The sequence below is a fragment of the Corvus cornix genome, chromosome Z (genome assembly GCF_000738735.6).
Source record: "Corvus cornix cornix isolate S_Up_H32 chromosome Z, ASM73873v5, whole genome shotgun sequence".
NCBI classification, from domain to species: Eukaryota; Metazoa; Chordata; class Aves; order Passeriformes; family Corvidae; genus Corvus; species Corvus cornix.
The window spans coordinates 66,576,628-66,597,575 of NC_046357.1; the positions used below are offsets into that span (position 1 = coordinate 66,576,628).

The window sequence follows — 20,948 nt, forward strand, 5'->3', positions numbered from 1 at the left end:
AATATCCGAAATGTTGAAAATACTCGAGCAGGGTTGAATTTTCCTATTTTGTTGAATTTATGTTTGTTATTACCTTAGAAATTCAAGAAATAAAGCAATGCATTTGTGGGAAACATATTGTTCAAAGGGTCTAACTATGGGTACATGATTTTCTTTACCAAGGTGAGTTAGATGGGTTTTAGTTATTTAACAGTGCATGTGTTGCATGCCCAGCATGGATGAAGATACTTCTCTGCAGTGAGTGGAATAAGAAGTGTAGTACATGGCTACGAGTTCAATCTAAATTAACAACTGGAGTAAAACCCAAGTGTTGTCCATTAAAAATTCTTATTTCGATGAGTTCTGGCCTTATTGGGAAGGTCTCGTGTAGTCTTTCTTTTTTATTATTTATAGTACTGTTTCAGCAGTACCCAGAAGCTTTGTTTTGAGGTGGCTTCCAGCTGCAATCATTTCCAGTGCAAAGGAGACATTAAAAAGGTTGGGAATGAGAGTTACTCTTGAATCAGTCTGCATGGTTTTTTTGTTCTGCGTATCACTGTTCAGTTCACTGTTCTTTTGGTACTGGCCAATGCTTGGCAAAAAGTAATGAAGTGGATAAATTATTTCATACTTTCTTGTGGAGTATAGTCTTTGGTAAAAGTGAATTTAATTTCTCTCATGGAGTATCCCCATTCACTTATAGCAGAGTGTAACAGCTTTCCAACATCTCTTGTCAAAACAATTTTCCCTAGGTTGGTTGTTTGTTTTCTTTTAATTTATTGTTTGTGTTGGCACTTTGTAGTTGGTTTGTCTGTTTGTTTTTGAAGACTGGATTTCCTGTACTTTTATTCAGTATGTGTATAATTTTCTACATAGTGTCTTTGGTGTCGATTTTATATTTTACATTTATATAAACCAAAAGGTTTTGCAAAACGGTAAATATGAGATGTCCAGTTTGAGATGTAGAACAGTAATTTCCCATTAGTTTAAGGGGTTTGGTAGAGGAACCTGTTTACAATGCTAAGCTGAATTCCATGTCAAAACAAAAGAAAGTTACTGCAAAGAATGCTTATTAGTAACTTTTTTCTTGGTAGCATTCTCACTAGGAAAATGCACTTATCCAGCTTGCTTATTTTATTAATGTTATTTGTTTTGGCTTATGGGTTTTTTGATTGGGGCAATTGTTTGTTGTGGCAAAGTTTTTGATGTAACTGAAATTGGGTGTTTTGAGTCTTAGACTACGGAATTGCCCTTTTACTGAAGATATAACAGAGCTGGATTATTTAATATTTGGCTTTTCAGGATCTGTTGAATACTTATGAGGTGTTCTAGGAGTTTCACATTATTCACAACTGTCTTCTACATGGATGTGATTATCTTAATTGTTTTAAGAAAGAAATTTTTCCACCAATGCTTGCAGTGCATGCTCCAAACTTTAGTAGATTTTGATAATCGGTTGGTTTTTAAGTTACCATAAGAAAAGTAAAAGACATGGGATATTTGACAGGAAGTTTTTTTCTGTCTTTTTCTTCTCTCTGGTGTTTTTTGGTACAGTCCTAACTTTAGTGGCATGCAACTTTTAGACATGGAGATCTGTATTACACCACACTTGATTTTTGTCAAAACCCTGAGGAGTGATTCTTTGAGGTCAAAACTGGATGAAGTCTTAACTTTATAATTGTTGTGCTTTTACAGAACTATTAACACTTTGACCATGTCATCGAAATGATGGGTAATATTGGTTTTCTTCTGGTGTAGCCTATGTAATGACAGGATTCCAGAAGCTATTGCTTTATCCATTCTCTACACTTGCAAATCAAGTTAGGTGTTATAATTTTGCTTTGTTCTTGCTAAAGTTATAATAGAAGAGTTTAAATAAAGGAATCTCTGAAATATTTTAATTGAGAGAGAATAGGAAGTTTATTTTGGGCTCCTGCTACAATAAATGATGTATCAGATTTTGATGAAATGTTATTGCAGGCTTTTATGTGTTTTACAGAAATTAAGAAAAATATTTAATTTAGATCCTTGTTTTACCCATCCTGAACATAATAATAATAAAAAAATCATTTGGGAAAGGGTCTCTAATATTTGTGTTGCTATTTGCAACACTTATTTAAATTTTTTTTATATACCATGAAGACTTGCTCAGGACAATTCGGGTGTAGAAGATGGTCCTTTATGTCTGTACTGTAAGTTTTGATTCCTATGTTTAGCTTTTGAGCTCTGGGCTAAGTAGGCAGTTGTGTATCTTAGTAACTGCTTTGCACCTCACATTGTCATGAGCATCTGTGGTAACAAAGATATCAGAATTTGTTTTATTTATGAGGACAGGTACACAACTTACATGCATTAAATAATAACTCAGTATGTGTTACAGTGCGGATACTGCAACACGCGTATCAGACAACGAGTCCCATGGAAAGGAAATATATATGGACCGATTCTTGATAGATGTTTCAGAGATGTTTATTTCTCCAGCCGCATGGCCGGGGCTCTGCCGAGGAACTGAGGCAATCACGGGACCCGAGGGTCCTTGCCCACGCAGGGAACACAAACCAACCAATGGGGAATGAGGCTGAGCAGGGGCAGGGAAACCCCGTGCCTCCCTCCCAGGGCTCCTCTCCCAGGGCTACATGGCAGGGGGAAGAGACCCCGACAAGTATGGAAATAAATTATTTTTCAGGCTTTTCCATGCTGGTGTCGTTTTCCGTCAACAAAAGATGAACTGTTAACGTACTTTGCAGATATTAATAATGTGCATAATAACACTATGTCCACTGAACTGAATATTCTTAGAAATTTTTCATGTATTTTGCACTATTTTATTACATGGAAATTGAAATATAAAGGCATTTAACTTTTCACACAGCACACAGGGTTTCTGTTGCTGGAATTGGAAAATTTTTAATGAAGACAGGTTGGAGGAGTGGCACACGATCAAATACAAGCAATTTCCTTTAGGTTGTTTCAGTCAACAGTTAAAAAAAATGCTAAATATGAATGAAGGTAGAGGCACTTGAAATTAAATTGTTGCTCTAATTCTTTTGCTGTGTCAATCTCCTGACACTTTCAAATAATGTATAACCCTGTCTTGCTAGTTCAGTTGAGTTTCTATGCCTGCTTCTAGAAGAGCTTGATTACAGTTTTATTAGTGATCTTTTTCCACCTGTAGGCATCCCAGTTTATTCACAAAACTTTCTTCACGGTAATGGTATTTTGTTGTTCCTTTCAAATTTTTTGTTTGTTTGTTGGTTTGCTTTACATTAACTGTTGACATTCACTCCCTAAGTCTTTATATGTAGAAGTCCTTCTGTAGTAATTGGAAAGTTATCTCCTTCCACTTTCATGTGATTTTCCTGCTTCCTCTCGTTTCCCAATCACAGGAATAATAGGGTAGTATATTATTGTAGACTGCCTTCACAGATTTTTCTGGTTTCACACCCGACTTGCTCAGTATGATACTGAGAGACATGTCATGTTTTCTATTAGAGGAAACAGCTCAGTCTCGCAACAACTTCTTGAGATGACAGCATGCCAAAAGTATGTCACTCTGCATAGACTGTTTTGTTAGTTTCTTGACCTTTACCCACTTTTTCCAAGTTTTTTTAGGAAAACAATTTCTAACATTGTGTCACCACAAGTTCAATGTTTTCTCTAGCATAATTGAAACAGTTGCTAGATTTCTACATTGACATTGTGTTCACATTTTGCACAGTTTAAAACTCTGCTGCTTCTCTGTTATGTTTAAATATTTTCATTTTTGTCTGTGGCAAATGACCACTGGTCTTATCTGACAGTACTATATCAGTTGTCTTATTGTAGCTATTGTGATTCATTTCAATATTTTAAATATTTTATGGATTTTTTTTCAGACCTGTAAGTGTGAAACCAAGATAATGTTCAGGTTCTCTTCATATTAAGCAGCTGGAAGTTGTATCACCTGCTATTCATGTTTTCCCTTCTATACACCTGTAAGCTCTGATGGAGAACTAATGTCATGTGCTCAGATAAATATTTTCTTCTTAATTTCTGCTAAGGTACTATTTGATATTTATATCTTTTCTTATCTGGGACTAGCAGTGTATTTTGTTCCACACAATAAACTCAAAAGATAAAATACATCAGGTGATCACCATTTATGAGACTTTATAAAGACAATTATTTCTTCCATCACTGGTATCATCATGGTATATTTTTTTTTATTGTTGGTTACATAACAGTGAGATAAAGAAGGCTTTCTTTTGACTAACATAAATTAGTTTTTAAAGCCTCTGCTATAAACTGAGCCTTTAAGAGTGCTCTCAGTGAGGAAGGGGAAAGATGTGTACATGCTAGGGAGAAAGACTCTTTCAGGAATAAGGAACAGCTAAAAACATTTTGAAAATATTAGAATAGGAAATGGAAGCAATCATGTTCATTCCTGTTTCTTGAAGGCAATGAGTGAGAAAAGAAGCAGGGAGAATAGTGGAGGGATATTTACTTTGATGAAAGTATTTCTTGGAAATATTGCCCTTTACTTACTAGAGATTGCCAGTAACAATGGAATTACTGGGACCTAATTGATACAAGGGTGCTTATGAGCATGAGATGAAGTTTGGAATGTTGTTTGGGGTGCAATGCTTTTTCCTTTGATTGAAGTCTACCAAACCTTTTCTGATAAATGTGCATGCTAACTGCAAGAGATTGTCCTACTGTAGCTGAAAAATTTATGAAGATGTTCAGCATTGTAGTCTTTTATTTGATAAATACAAGTAAGAGCTGTGAAGCCACTCCTATTCCCAGAAGCGCAAGTGCTACTAAAGGGTTAAGAGAAGAGTTCTGGTCTCTACATCAACTTCTGTTCTTTGTGATACAACACACTGTATATAAACACAGCATTATGTAACTGATCTTGCATTTTTCAGCAGACACCATGAATAATAATCTGAATTAATAGCATATGATTAAAATTTGGATATTTTTGACAGAACTTTTTTTGTAAACATGGCTTTCTTTAATATCTTGACTTCAGTTGGCTAGTATGTTTCAGTAGAAGAACTTCAGGAAAATATGGACATTGCCATCATTAATTTGTAAAAGTTACTCATGTGGTTCTTTAATAACAGAAATTCATCTCTAAATGCAAAAATACGTAACGACCTTCTTATGTTTGGTTGCTAATGAGGCCCACTTAAATTCTGGCATGGGAAAGTGGCATTTAAAGGAAAAATTACACACTCTTAGACTTGTGTAATTTGTGATTGTTTAATAAAGCTGCTGGTTTTGTCTGAAAGGGTCGGGCTTGTCCAAATAGGAAGGGTTCCTGTCACAGGGAGCAGCATAAAGTTGAGGAGTGAATGTCCATTCTGCATGACATAAACCTGAAGTCGTTTATGAGTCAGTGATTTGGGATAGGAAGAAATTATTTCTGTATGCTTTTTCAGTAATAAATACATGTTAAATAATTTATGCCATTATCACACTTGGACTTTTTGGCAGGGCCTGCTGCAATATGACAAGGAGTAGTGGTTTTAAACTGAGGAGGATTGGTTTAGATTAGATTTTTTTTCTTGTTACAGTGAGGGTGATGAAACACTGGGGCAGGTTGCCCAGAGAAGTGGTAGATGCCCCATTGCTGGAAACATCTGATGTCAAGTGTGACAGGGCTCTGAACAACCTGATCTCTAGTTGAAGATGTCCCTGCTCATTGGAGGGGGTTGGACTTGGTAACCTTTAAAAGGTCCCTTCCAACTCAAACTATTCTATGAGTCTGCTTGTTTGAATCTGGCAAAAATAAGACCACCAGTTCATGCTACAGAAGATAAAATTTGCTTTATTTGTTTGAGACCAATTTAATAACTAAACAGTTTACCATCTAATTAGAGCCTACTGAGGATTCGGCAATTTATTTTCATAAAGAACAAGGGAAGATGTCAGAAGTTCAGATATCAGAAGCGTCTGCATGTATAAGAAATTACCAATGGCTGTAGTTGAGTAGTACAGGCTTGGTAAGTTCCACTAGTTGGATACCATGGCTCAACACATTAATGGCAAAAAAAGAGTGCATGATTTTTATTCTGAATTAGGATTTTATTCAAAACTTTTAATTGAAGCCATCTGTTTTTAAAAGATGAGTTCTGACACAAACATTGATTCTGAATTTGAGCTAGAAATTACTAGAAAGGATTCTACAGCTTGTCTCAAGCAGGGATGATGACCAAATGAGCGGCGGTTTTCTTCCATTTAAAAATATTCCGATTTTTTTTCTTTTAATGAAATAGTGGTAAGTATTTTGTGTTTAAGGCAGTAATGTTTCATCTGACAGGATGATGTACAGGCATAAGTATCATGTTCACATGTAAGGTACTAGCCTTTATCTGAGGTTGGTTTGTGCTCAGTTATTTCTGTAAGGGAGGTTTTAAAAGAAAATGGTTTTAATTTAATAAAAAAAATAGAGTCTTACTGTCTCCAAACACTGATAGAGTTACAGGTAGTTTTATGTGGTGAGTGTGGCAGGTCAGACACTTTGCAGGAATACAAGTCTTCATATTTGTAATAAATATGTTATTTTCAGAATAAGTATAAAATGCTTATTCAATAAATAAAGCAAATAAATTCCAAAATTTAATTATTGTTATTGTTCAGTTGGAACATAAATATTTGATTGCTTTTTTTTCAGATATTATATCATAAAGCACTTGTTTTCCAGAAGTACAATGGATGACATGAAAAAAGCTGCCAACAGCTCTTGCAATGATGGAGTTCTACTCAGAATGGGCCTTAATGATAACAAAGCTGGAATGCAGGGTTTGGATAAGGAGAAAATCAATAAAATCATCATGGATGCTACTAAGGTTGGTTTGATTACTTTTTTCCTGGTGCTTTATCTGTGGCCCAGTATTGTAAGGCTCTCTTCCTCCCTTCCCCAAACTTTATCCCTCACAGGTGTATATGGATGGCATCTTCTTAGAAGAAATTCATATGTGGGGAGGAAGAGGAGGAACCATAGTTTAGCATGCTGTAGGGTATTGTTGGATTCATCCACAAGGACATGGAGGAGTACAACTAAGTATATGCTTAAGTGCTCCCTTTTTGTCCAAGGCAGTACATAAATATCACAGCATTTTCCAGAGGTAATTATGAGGGCTGCAGCTTCCTCTTTCTCCCCCTTTCCATTCCTTTTGTCCACCCCATCATTAATCAGACAAGCAGATTTACTTCTTTTGTTCACCTTCCTGTAACATTTGAACTTGATGTAATCCAGTTTTTCTAGTACTTTCAGTAGAATTTCTTTGTGCTTACTGCCTGTCTTTGTGACTGTGTTCTCAGTATTCAAGAGAGGTGACCAGTAGCATGCAGCTTTGTACTAAAGGTCCACAGAGGCCCTCACAAATCTACAAACCACTGAAATGTTAGTCATCCTAGTTGTTATTGGAGAGTTCATATAGAACAATATAGGAATAGCACTTTATCTGAGCAACTCAGATAAACTCAGGGTTTTCTTACTTTTCCTTGGACAAGTGTGTATTTTATTTGGTGTCACTGTGGCCTGAGATTATGTACTTTGATGTTTTCCTCATGAATTCTGTGTTGACTACTATTGTGTTATGGTGATCTGCAGGGGTGGGGCAGAGGGAAGGACAAAACATTCTGCAAACAGCTCTTATTTAACAAGTCTTTTTTTTTTTTTTTTTTGCTTGTAATTTCACATTGATGATATTTTATATACTATCAAGCTCCTTTTGATTAGATATTTCTTCTACTTACTGTGTTCACTCTTTCTTGAAAACAGTGCTTTGTCAGACATATCCCAAATAATTATACTTACATAAATAATTTCATTATAGCAATTACTTTTTCATTTCCTGGTAGAAAACAGAATGATCTGTAAAATAGGCTTTCAAAACTGACATACAGGCATCTAACTAATTGAATATATTTCTGTCAAAAAAGTGCAAGAGTTTATAAATGCCAGATACACATCAAGAAATCTGAAAAGAAGCCTTGATTCTTTTCCTTAAGCTTTTCTGTAGTCTTTAAAATGACACCTACAGACAGTACCCATAGCTGTATTGCAACAAGATCTATGGCATTCCAGCTGTGAAATACTGCAGGAGATGTAAAAAACTTAATAATAAAAAAACTTAGTAATGTATTGGGTTGCTTTCCACACCTACATTTTGGTACTCATTTCTTTAAATGAGTCTCAACAAGTCATAGTTGATGGTATAGGGGAAGAAAGGTGAAAGGCGTATCTGATAGTCAAAGAACACACACCCTAATTTGTTCTAATTAGATATTTCTCCTAATGAAACACGACATATTACAGCCCTGCCATTCATCTCTTTTATAATTATTGTAAAAGTGAATAATTTTGCTTTTTATATAAATGCCTGAATCTGACTTGACTATGGCTGAATTCTTGGTATCAGTGACAGTTTGGTAGTCAGACACTTTGAAACTTGTTCATTTTTGCCAATTTTACCAGGTAGTTCAAAAGCCTTTTATTGCAAATATTATTTTACTTATAAGCTAAGAGATGTGGCAAGAGAAGTATTTTATTTCCTAGTTTTGAATTTTTGTCTTTTCTACTTCATTGTATGCCCTCCTTTCTTTGTTATGAGTCAGAAGGGAAAGTCACACTATACACTCTGTACATTATTATTGTCTTGTCGTTACATCTTCTTATATTTATGCCTTTTTTTGAAGGAGCAATTACATATTTGAGAGCAACAGGGCTTTTTTATACCCATTTGATTTTCATGATCGTCTTCCAAATAGCTTCTGATTCTGCAGTGTGCTTCAAGATTAAATGGCGAACAAAATACTCAACATTACAAGTGGATTTGACTTATGCAATATCATTGTGTATTTCCATATATATTAAGCTATTTGGAAGTGTGAAAAAATGCTTAAATAAATTTTTATTTGAGTTCTGTACTCCACGCCTTGGAGGTGTTGCAAAGAATAGTTTGACTTTTATCTATTCTTTTTAAATTTTCCTTGTCAGGTGTTAGACTGAATAAACATATGAAGTTCTCTAAACTCATTTGAGCAGGAGAAATATATGTGTGTCATTTGAAGAGAGAGATGTAAAGAACCAGTGGTCTCTTTATTGTATTTTTATATGAAAATCCAAGGTATGCGTTAGAAACCATTTCTGTGTTTTGTGTTTTCTGTATTTAAAGATCGAATGTGGTTGCTTAAAGATAAGATAAAGACAAAAAGAAAAACACCGTGGTTTTGTGATTCTTTTCTTTCAGGGTTCTAGATTTTATGAAAATGAACTTAAGAAAGATCAGCAAGTTAACCAACGAATTGAAAAAATGATGCAGCTAAAAGAGAAAGTTACAACACAACAGCTCTTGAAAGCACAGCTGCAGGTACTAATCTTCTAAAGACTTACTGGACTAATTGTAGGATCATAAACATTTTTGTGTGTTCTGGTTTATTGCATTAAATTTTGTGATAGGCACAATGTTAAACTACCATTTTGACGTTAGACATACAAGGAAAAGTACACAAAGTTTTGATGGTGTCATCTTAGTAAAAACTTGCTGGAAGAACAGTTTGCAAAATTACTCTGAAATGTTCTCTGAATGAGTAAAATGAAACAAATTAATTCCTGTTTTTCCGAGTCTGATCAGTTTAAAGTGATGTCATTGTGGTTTATGTAAAGGTTTGCTAAATACTTTGCTATTAAGTATCATATCACTAATGGGTTTAGAATTTACATATATTTGTGTTCATGGCCTGCAATGGAATGAGAAAGATCACAGTTGACAACAATTCTGGGTATAATTGATGCCTTTGTTAAGCTAATTAATGAAAAATCATCATGGCAAGCAGTCACAAGAAATACAAGTGTCCTGAACTAGACCGATGAAGAGGCTTTTTCTCTTCTCAAATGCTAATGGTAGATAATAGTCTCCAAAGTATTACAGTGTATGAAATGTTAAAAGAAAGGTTGCACATCAAACATTAACTAGGCACAACAGAATTAAAATTCCTTATAGGAGCTGAATTCCTTTCCACTTTCATTTGTGCTGTGATTCAGTCTTTAATTAAATGATTGCTTGCTAGTTTTCCTTAACAGGATTCCTGTTTTATTTGGTGCGCATTGCAGACAGCGTTCACTGAGGGGGATATTATTCAATATTTTCTGTTGTCCTCAGTATTCAATGGGTGGCCCCAAGCTTTATTTGTTGAACTCTAGTCTAATCCAGTTTTGAGTGCAGAGTTACTGATTCCCTAATAGAGTTTTTTATGTGGTACAACACATGCTGTGAATTCTTAATTCTTGCAATATTCCAGCAGAGTGATATTTTGCTGATTTTTAGATGGGGAGCTGAAGCACATGAAGATTAAACACATACATTAATTTTCAGTGCCATTGTGAGTATTAGAGGTTGAGCTTTTTTTGGTGTACAACCTTTTTTGTTCATTTCAGATTTGCAAATCACTTCTGTACTTTAGATGTCAGTGTTTCAAATTTGTGCCCAGAAAAGTTTGCCATTCTGAGAACCTCTGAAAAGTCTGTTGTAAGTCTGTATGCCACAATTTTTTTTAGTGAATCTTTAACATGGATTAGTTACGACTCTGCTTGTCCAAGTTTTTTTTTAGTTTACTAAGGTAGCTTTTAGCTTTTTTTTTTTTTACAGAAAAAACCCTTCTATTTCCACCCTACCTTCACCAGAGAACTATTTATTTTACAGAGAATAGTCTTTCTTATAAAATGAATTACATGAATGACACAAATCCTATAAATAATATTATTGTATAGTTATATAATGAGAGTATATGTAGTGCACATAGTGGAAGCCAAGAAATTTGCATTGCTTTGTCTACCTTCATGTTGTCTTTTTCGGAACTTGATTCCTTGATATTGCAACATAATTTTATAGCCTTTTAATGTTTCTTATGAAAACTGGTTTCTACAGAAGAAAAAAGAAACTTAAAGAGGTAAATTCTCTCATATGTGTCTTACTGGGACCCAAGTTTCAAATTCCATGTTTGAAATCTTTATGCTGCTTGCTGAAATAGTAGTCATCTTTGTTTCCAGTAGATAAACTGTAAAGTCAGCTGTCATACTGCATGAAAACTGTCATTAGAGGCATATAGCATACACACTTTTTTGCTGGCTAATTTTAGGTCTTTGCTGCTATAAAAACATCTTGAAACCTTGGATTTTTGTTCTATTCCCTGTAAGCACATAAACTCTGGTTCATTATTGTTGTTGCCCTCATTCTCCCATCACAAATTCTGACCATTTTGGTCTTTCCTCTCCTTTCTTTTAATTTACCATATCATGAATTTTCCTTTCTTGTCCCCCATCCAGAGATTACCATCAGTCCTCTTTCCAAAGCAGTCCTTGTCCCATAGTACTCATTGAAATTTGTGGACTTGGAACCAGTCTTCTCTCTCTGTATCTGATATTCTAAATACCTCACCCTTTTTCTGTTACTTACCTGCCAGCTACATCTCCCCAGGCATCCACCTTTCACTTTTACAAATCTTTGTCTTGTTTGGTTTTCTTAATAATTGCTGTGTATTGTTTAATCAGCTCCATTCAGTTATGGATATAGGCAATTCTTATTATCATCTTCTCTATTGTTCTTATCTATTGAGTTTTTAACTCTTCTTTTTAGTACGACCTTCTGATAAGAGAACCTGTTCCCCTAAAATTTTAAGTGGGAAGTATTCTGGAATTAGAAAGGTATTTGTATATCTACCTCTATGAACACTGCATGTTCTCATCTGCAGATGAATTCTTGCTTGTAGAATGGTTAGAGGTTCAGGTATGGTTTCGTAAGCTGGCAGTTGATTTAAGTACTGTAAGGTAAAAGCAAACAAAAATGTCTCCACTTACCGGACTTTTGGACAAAATCCTGGTTACGTGGTGGAAGCAGTAATATACATAAAATGTAGAATCTGCAACATGATGCTCTCTTTTTTGCCATTAGAATGTGTGGAACTCCTTTAGATTCTGCAGTAATTAGTAATATATTAAAAAATATACACCTGCTACCAGATTTGGAAACTGCTGTACTGATGTTTGCTGTTTTTTTTCATCCATGCTGGGTTTATCCCAGATGTTTATTCTCTAAATAGTTACCATTGTCTTGTTTCTATTGACTTTTCTGTCATGCTTTGAAAATTTATATATTCTACCATGGAATAAGAAAAAAGGAGAAGTTACTCTTCAAATTGTCTAAAAGTTGCTAGTTAAGCAGCTAGAGCAGCAATTGATGGTATTAATTAAACAATTTGAATTTGAGAGCAACCTAAAATTATCTGTGAAGCAGAATTTAAAATAATGATGCTTTTGACAGTTAAAATGTGACATGAATCCTTGTGAATTAGTAATATAATGGAAATAATGTAAACACCCCACTTTGTTTGTTTGAATGGCTACCCCTTTGTGCTTTTAATTTGTATGAACTAGTTTTCTCAGCCTCAGAGGCCAAACACACTGTGCTCTTCTGTGTTGCGTAGCCTAGTCTAAGGCCCCAGTCTAGCATTTCATCTCTCAAAGCAACTTGGAAAAAAACAAAGAAGAGACTTTGTAAATCATTAATCAACAATTTAATTAGAACATTCCAGGCTCACTTGCCTTGCTTCAAGTGTTTTGAGTTCAAAGATGGTCCTTCTGGATAAGGTTTTTATGTTTTTTTATTAAGCAGCTCTGTTGAGGGAAATAAAAAAGAGAAGAACCATGCAAATTGCATGTAAACATTCATCTCCAGGGCCATAAATGCATCATAGTAAGTCTAGAGACATTTCTGTACTGGCACCTTGATGTCATGAGAGTATGTGTGTCCTTACGTGTGCAAGCAAAGTGAAACTTTGGTTCCTTTTTTCTAAGTCCCTTTCTTGCTCTATTATGCCATCGGGATTTTTTACTAGCAGTACCAGCCTTTGGTTGTGTAGATTGAGGTTGCCATAGTCATCAGTGTCGTTAAGTAATCTTATTTTGATAGCACATTCTTTTTTTTTTTCTGTTTTTTCTCTTCTAGAATGATGTGTGATGCTGCTGCCAACATAGTCATCTTAAATCAGTAGGCCTTAAAAAAATCCCATGTCAAATATTTCACTTACATTTTTTCATGACAGCATAGCTCATGCCTCATTCATAGGTCAACAGTATTTCAGGAACAAGCATGTGATCTGCGTGACTTTTGGTAAAAATACACGTAAATTAAGCACAATCAAAGCCTCTGCCTCACAACACTATGAAGCTGATGAAGTTGTACTGCTCACAGTCTACTAGTAGACACACATCTTTAACATTTGGAGTGAAACACACTTTGTGTATAGGCTATTCTTTAAATAACTTGTAGTTTTCCTAGCAATCTAGCCTTACATGGTATGGGTTCCTGTAAAAAAAGTTGAGGAATTTTATTGAGGCTTTTACAGTAGCTTACTTTGTGGCAAGTGAATAGGTGCGTTTGAGACCTTATTTCTGACAAGACAAGATAGATGGATGTGTCCTGTGAGCTGCTGGTCTCCTCTTCACCTTTCTAGGCCAATTTTTTAAGTGTGATAGCTTTATTTAGGAAAGTTGGAAATTCTTTATTACCATGTTTTCATTTTTTTCAAATAACTTGTATTTCTAAAACTAAGTGCTTTAAGTAAAACTTCATATTCAAGGGTCTTAAAATGTTTCTGTCTGAATCAGATACGTCTTTTTTTTGTCACATTATGTGGGGTTTTGTTGTTTGGTGGGTGGGGTTTTCTGCTGGTTTTGGCTGGGATGGAGTTAATTTTCTTCACAGCAGCTAACATGGGGCAGTGCTTTGGATTTCTGCTGAAAGCAGTGTTGATAATAAAGAGATGCTTAGCTATTGCCGAGCAACATTTGCACAGAGCCAAGGCCTTTTCTGCTCCTCCCACCACCCCACCAATGAGGAGGGTGGGGGTGCACAAGGGCTGGGAGGGGACACAGCCAGGACAGCTGTCCCCAGCTGACCACAGGGATATTCCAGACCATATAACATCATGCTCAGCCTACAAAATGGGGTGTAGATGAATGAAGGATGGATTTTCGCAGCTATGGCATTTGTCTGCCCAAGTAACTCCTATGTATGATTAAGCTGTTTTTCCTGAAGATGGCTGGACACCTGCCTGTCATGGGTAGCAGTGAATGGATTTCTTATTTTGATTTGCTTGCGTGCACAGCTTTTGCTTTCTGTGATAAATTGTCTTTATTTAAACCCATGAATTTTCTCACTTTTATTCTTCTGACTCTTCCACTGTGAGGAAGTGAGTAAGTGGCTGCAGCAGCTCAGTTGCCAGCTGAGGCTAAACCACAACAACTGTGGGTTTTTTTCACAGGGTTTGGGGTGTTTTTTGTACCAATTGCTGCAGTAGTATTCTCTCTGAGAGCAAGTTTCATCCAAAGATTTGTTGGGGTTTTTTTGTTGGTGCTGGTTTAGTGGGGATTGGGTTTGTTGAGGTTTTTTTCTTTAACTATATGCAAGATGCATTTGAGTTTTTAGGATCATCTATACTGTTGCACTTCTGCCAGGTTAGTAGTATTTCAATTACTGGTTTATTCTGTTCAGGTGGACAAACTTGTGATAGAATTGGAACGGAGTCGTAACCTTAGCAGTACAATTGTACACATTGACATGGATGCCTTCTATGCAGCTGTGGAAATGAGAGACAATCCAGAGCTGAAGGAAAAACCTATAGCAGTGGGATCAATGAGTATGTTGGTAAGGCTGAGTGTTAAACTAGTACAGAAATCAATGACATTAATCTTAAGCCTAGTAAACCATAGAATAATAGCATAAATATAATGACAATGTTTTGTATGAAGTGTGGAAAACCCAAAAATAATAAAGGAAGCAGCAGTTCTTAGACTTGATCACGTAAGTTGGATTTTTCAGTAAAAAGTGTACTAATGCAAATTTAGATTGAAAGGCAGGAGGAGGGAGAGTGAAAATGCATGTAAACTCTTCGCTTTGTCAGTCTTTACTGTATGGAGATATGTGATTAGAACTTTATTATTTAATACTAAACTTAAAGAAAAAATTGATTACTGAACACTAAACTTACCTAATCTCTCTTAAGTCCACCTCAAATTACCATGCTAGGAGATTCGGTGTTCGTGCAGCCATGCCTGGATTTATTGCTAAAAGGCTATGTCCACATCTAACTATAGTACCACTAAACTTTGAAAAATACGGCAAAGTGAGTAAAGAGGTAAGTCTGAAAGTGGTCTCTAACCAAAATCGAGTGTACTTGTTTTTAGACTGTATCAATAACATCAGTTCTAGATAATATGGAAAGTGATAATTTAAATATTAAACTCTTCAGTAATGTGGCTTTAAACATAAGTCAAACAAAATATTTGTGCTTTTGGGTAAGGAGATGAAAAAACAGTGCACTTACCCAATCTGACAATTTTACTGAAGTTAATAGTGATGCTGACAGAAGTTTTGAAAACCTTTGTGTAGTGAGCTAGTGGTAGCACTTGAGCTTTATTATTCTTAAAAGTTCAAAAGCATGGAGCATCATCTAGTTACTAGGAAGTTGCAAGTATCTAGGAAACATGGCAATGATAATTTCATGCAATGCATAGTCATACTTTTGAATATGAATTACTGGAGAGAAAAACGAAGAACATTACTGACTTATAAATGCAGATTAAATATTTTTAAAGAAATTACTTGATAGAGCAAAAGAAATAGGGAGAAAAGAAATCATATTTTGCTTTAATGGAAGTAGTTTTACTTAGTGCTGGGGGAAATAGCTGTGATACCTAAAAGCCTGTTTAAAAAAAAAAAAAGGAAAAAATGTGTTTTGTACATTTTAAATCAAACTAGTGCATGACATAAGGCTTTAATAAAATTATGTCAGGCCTTCTTTATTTTTATGAAGCCTCAGTCTCTTCACATATATGAAGTAAGGTTGATCTTACTTGATTTTTTTTCACTTCTGAAAAAAAAAAAAGGCATATATAAATGTGCATATTTCAGAATGGGTTTGAACTTGTTAAGGCTCTTGGATTTCATGATATGTATTTCACAACGTGTATTTCATTTGTTGTTTGATAGGGTAAAGTATTAAAGTATTAAAGATTTGATTTGGTCTGGATTTTTAGTTATGTTTTGCTCTCAGGATTTGGGTTGAAAATATGTAAATTTATTTCACTTTGTCTTTTAAAGTTCAGTAGTGAATTCTGTCTTTATTCAGTTTCAGAAAGATGAAGTGCATGTGGACAAATGTTGTAATGCCTAAGAACTTGACCCAAACTGATAGGAAAAAATCATGACACAGTCAGGTTTTCCTCCAGGTTTAAAAAAAAAGAGAGGAGAGAAGGTAGAGCTTTTATTTTGACCATTTGTTTTACTGTTTCCTTCTAGAAAGATGGACTTATCACTAGAGATTTCCCAACAGGTTTTGTCTGTGGCATTAACCACTGCTCTAAAACATTGTCTATAACTTCAGTTTAATGTAATTTAAAACTTAAAATTCTGTTGTTGCTGGTGGGATTTTTTAACCTTTGTGTATGTGATATCTGACACACCAAGCACTGAAAGCTGCATCAGTTTATCTGCTTTGCTGAGTTTCCAGGTCCCCAGTGTTTTATTCAGTGGATGTGGACCTAGTAGGCGTGAAGTCCTTATACACTGATCTTAGTGTCCTTTCCAGTTAAATACAATGCTCAAAATCTGTTTAGTTCTCACTAAGTATTAGTGTCTTGCTACTTGGAGAAGCACTACTGTAATTTTACAATATAAACAAATAATTGGTACTGTAAGTATCTTTAATAGTTATTGATCATCTTGAAGTTTCAAAGTACATTTGTTCGTGTTCTAATTTTGTGTCAAGATCTGCTCTTACAGAACAAATTTCACTTTGTGTTTATCAAGGTTAGAGAAATACTGGCTGAATATGATCCCAATTTTATGCCTATGGGCCTAGATGAAGCCTACCTGAACATAACAGAGCACTTGGAGGAAAGGCTGAACTGGCCGGAAGATAGGAGAAGATTCTTTTTTAATACAGAAAGCACGACAAGAATAGGTAAGCAAATTACTCACTTTTTCATGAGGTCACTAGACACTGAAGAGACAGACTTTCTTTCTTTTAGGGATTTTAGGCAGAACCTAAAAAGTACTAAAGTACTAAAGAAAGTACTAAATTAGTTAGAATTTAAGCTTTATTTTCGTTATTAGGATTTCATTATTACTATAGTACAGAATGTATTAGAATGGCCCAGGACTTTTACAAGCAGAATCTGTAAGAGTGCAATCTGTAAGTAGCAAAATAAAGAATTTGTAATACAATACAACCTGGACCCTCTGCAGATTGGGTGGATAGCACACAGTTTGGAGTATCAATACAACAATCATAATCTAGATTCAAAAATCATATAAAAGAATATAAGCCACTCCCTCAATCCTCAGAGGAAGCAGATGAAGGCAGAGGTGTCCCCCTGGCCATTGGGATGTCCTGGGTCTCACTGTCCAGCGACAGCTCTGGTCCGAGTTCCTCCTTAGGACCCATCAAGGGTGGAATTTAGAGACACTGCTCTGGGGGCTGCAGGCAGGCACTGCTCTGGGGGCTGCAGCTTCCCAGTGCTGCGGCAGGGTCATCCACAGCACTGGACTGGCCTAGTGCTGGGACATGCAGGTGGGCAAGGAAGGGAGTGAACATGGCAGCAGAGAATGGCCGCTTTCCTTGTGAAATGGCGTTGGGCATTCTGACCACATTACATGGGGTTGGGAGCAGAAGTTGCCAGTTACATGCTTATAAGCTTCAGATAAGCTGCACCCACTGAAAGTGTAGATACCTAAGTCCTTCCATAGTGTGTCCTCCCGTATATTCTCTACCTCCAATTTAGTTAGTTTACAGCTTAACTTTCTCTACTGGTTACCTGTAAATAAAAGATACACTGCTAATGATTTGGATTTGGAAGATTTCTTTAATGTGAATAAAATGTTTGAAAAGTGGTACTAAGTTCTGTAAACCAAATGGTGTCATTTAGGTCTGAATTACAATTCAAAATGGTAATTTTGAAAATAAGTAGCAGGAACACTGCAGGATTTATCGTAATGTTCAAGATATTACTGGATTTCACTGGCTCTGGAAGATAGAGTTGGAACTACATCCACAACTGTATATCCACTCGGGAATAATAGAAAAGAAGGAGTCATACGGATGGCTGAATGATGCACAGACTGGAATATTTATACTATCTGTATTCAAAAATTTCTAAGATCTAAATTCTATTTAGATCTAAAATATCTAAAATTCAAAAATTGAGGATAATCAAGCATACACAACTACAGAAAAGTGTTAATAAAATAGAAAGCAATAAACTGGCATAGTCTTTACAAAATCAGTATCACTGATGCATAGTCATGTGCTTCTTCACACTTGCCTGATACCTTTGTTCCTCTGAAACACAAACAAGTGCTCAGAATGTGAAACTGTAATAGTAATGTTTGTAGAGTCAGACAAAGGGCTGCTGACATTACTTGTTCTACTATGACTGCAGTTCAAAGTGAGAAGCTCACCAGGCTGATCATTCTAGAATCAGATATTCTAGAACCCTAATTTTATTTGGAGAATATTGAAAAAAAATCTGTGGAAGAGGGCATGTGGCCTTCAATATGGTATGAAACAAAAATAATGCTAAAATCTTGATGGTTTTGCTACAGCAACAAGCCATTAAACCTTTTGCTTTTCTGAAAGTTATGTCCAGTGTACTAGCCAATTCCTCCAATCTCAGCCTAGCTGAAGTTGTGCTCAAAATGAAACCATTACATCTCTCTGGTCTTTAAATAAAAAACCAATGCAATTGCTTTCTCTAAATAAAACCAGAAAGAAATAAAACTGCTAGTGAACCCTGAAGGCACTGAAGAAGGAAATCAGTATGTATGTATCCTACGGATGTATTAAGTGTTTGTGCTTCTGTCTTACTTAGATAAAGATGGTATGAATATGTCTGCCAAATTTAATGAAGGTGAAGTCTCTTCTTCACCAGTACTGTTCGAAGACAACACATCTCTGATGGATGATGGCTTTGAACAAAGAGGTCTATCAGTGGAAAACTCAGTTGTCTTTGGAACTTCTGCAGAGGAAGTTGTGAAGGAAATACGCTTTAGGATTGAGCAGAAAACTCAGCTGACTGCTAGTGCAGGTATTCAGGCACATATGAATAATAATTAATCTTTGTATTTCCATAATGTCTTCTACTTTAATCTCAGAGGGTATTAATTAAGAATTTATCCTTGCCACAGAATTCTTCTGCTGCAAAAAAATATGCTGTCTTTGAAGGTCTGCAAAGAATTTCAGTTATTTCAAGAGATGTCATGGCTGTCAAAGCCACTACTGTTTGTTTTCTTTTTTTCTCTTTTTTAAATAATTGAAACAGTTACATCATCTTTTTGCTTCTTTCTACTTGAAATAAGAGTAAGCAGTGAGGAGGAATGACCAGTGCACTTGAGCTGATCTTAGCACAGGTGGTTGTTGTTCTAGTGCATCATGTAAATTGTTTTTGTCAGCCAGTGGGTCATAGTGAAATCTGTCACTGATTTCTAAACGGCTTTTAGTTTGAATAGCAGGTCTGTGCTGTTATGTATTTCTAACTTCTCCACGCTATTCCTTGCTTAAAACAATATCAAAATTCTTTAAAATGTTAGTCCTCAGAGAAGTAAATATGTGCTGAAGCTAATGAACTCTTCAGTAGCTTTTTAATAATTACCCATCAGGTTTTATGTCTTGACTTCAGGCAAACCACCTTTAAATCTCAGCTATTTTGATTGACTAAAACCAGTGTATGTCCCTAGCCCCACTTAGTTTCCATGCCATCCAAACTGCTTTATGAACCAGGTCAGTGAGGCATCAGGCAATGGTGAGCTTTATGAAGCAGCTGCAGAAGGTCAGGAAAGTGCGGAATGTAAGCAGAGGTGAAGAAACAGCTAGTAAGAAGCAGGATGAAACTCCCTCCCATGTATGTTATCTCATGACTGATGGCAAAATAACAGTTTTGTTTACTGAAGTTTTGTAAGGATAGGTTAGTGTGTAGAAAACAGGCATAGCTTTTATAAGTGGAAACAGGAGTATTAAGCCCAAAACCTAAAAACAATTAGAAGGGTAACTGAAAAAGTACTGATAATCAATAATAAATAGAGTTATTTCTACCATCTCGAATAATCTGTTATATCAGTGAGCAAATGAAAATTTAGACCACTAAGGCTGTAGGACAAAGTTCTTCTTTGTTTTGCTAAACAAATTCCAGAGTTCATTTGTAAAAACTTTACTTTGATAGAAAAGAGCCATCCCTCCTCATTCCTCTGATGTCTGTGAAATATATATAAATTTCTAAATGACTGCATTCCAGTGGTAGCCCACAAAATAATAAAATGTGTTAAATTTCATCCAAAAAAGTGTTTTTGCTGAAATACAAAGAAGAAAGGTCTCCTCCTTACTGTGAGTTCATCCTACCAACCATTGTAAGCATTTCCTTTCTTACCATGATCACCATCACAGAAGTGTTGAATCATGTAATTGATGTTATTTTTAAGGACTTGGTATTTAACCCTTCTTGACTTACTGGGGCATTTTGTTATCCTGACTATATTAAAATAGGAAGTACACTTTATTTAAGTTATATTTAATCTATTACATATATTTATGTTCTTTCATGATGCTCACAAAATTTCTCTGCAGAATTGTATCAAATCTAGTTATCAATTATCATAATTCTTTTCCTTATTTTAGTCTTTGCCATGTGCATAGGCTACTCTTTTGCTTTTAAATATTGGATAGTTGAAATTAAACTTTGTCTTATGTTTTTTTAATTACCATGTTTGTTTTTTTAAAGGAATAGCACCAAATACAATGTTAGCAAAAATGTGCAGTGATCGTAATAAACCTAATGGGCAATACAGAATTTCTCCTGAGAGACAAGCAGTGCTAGACTTTCTAAAAGATTTGCCCATTAGAAAGGTAAGAGACACAATGACATT

General features: G+C 35.4%; 1 protein-coding gene across 11 annotated transcripts in view; it reads left to right on the plus strand.

Moving 5' to 3' along the window:
* The window catches only part of POLK (DNA polymerase kappa), a 36,378-nt gene that overhangs the window by 4,449 nt on the left and 10,981 nt on the right, over positions 1-20,948 (plus strand). For 5 of the 11 annotated variants that reach the window (XM_039567718.1, XM_039567716.1, XM_039567719.1 and 2 more), the window contains exons 2-8: positions 6,641-6,815; positions 9,225-9,344; positions 14,526-14,678; positions 15,037-15,168; positions 16,842-16,995; positions 18,902-19,117; positions 20,804-20,928. In XM_039567718.1, coding sequence (XP_039423652.1) covers positions 6,678-6,815; positions 9,225-9,344; positions 14,526-14,678; positions 15,037-15,168; positions 16,842-16,995; positions 18,902-19,117; positions 20,804-20,928 — 1,038 coding nt within the window. In that variant the 5' untranslated portion in view covers positions 6,641-6,677. Of the gene's footprint in view, positions 1-3,854; positions 4,020-6,640; positions 6,816-9,224; positions 9,345-14,525; positions 14,679-15,036; positions 15,169-16,841; positions 16,996-18,901; positions 19,118-20,803; positions 20,929-20,948 lie in introns of those variants that run through there. The other 6 variants (XM_039567720.1, XM_039567721.1, XM_010392770.4 and 3 more) reach the window with 3 other exon arrangements.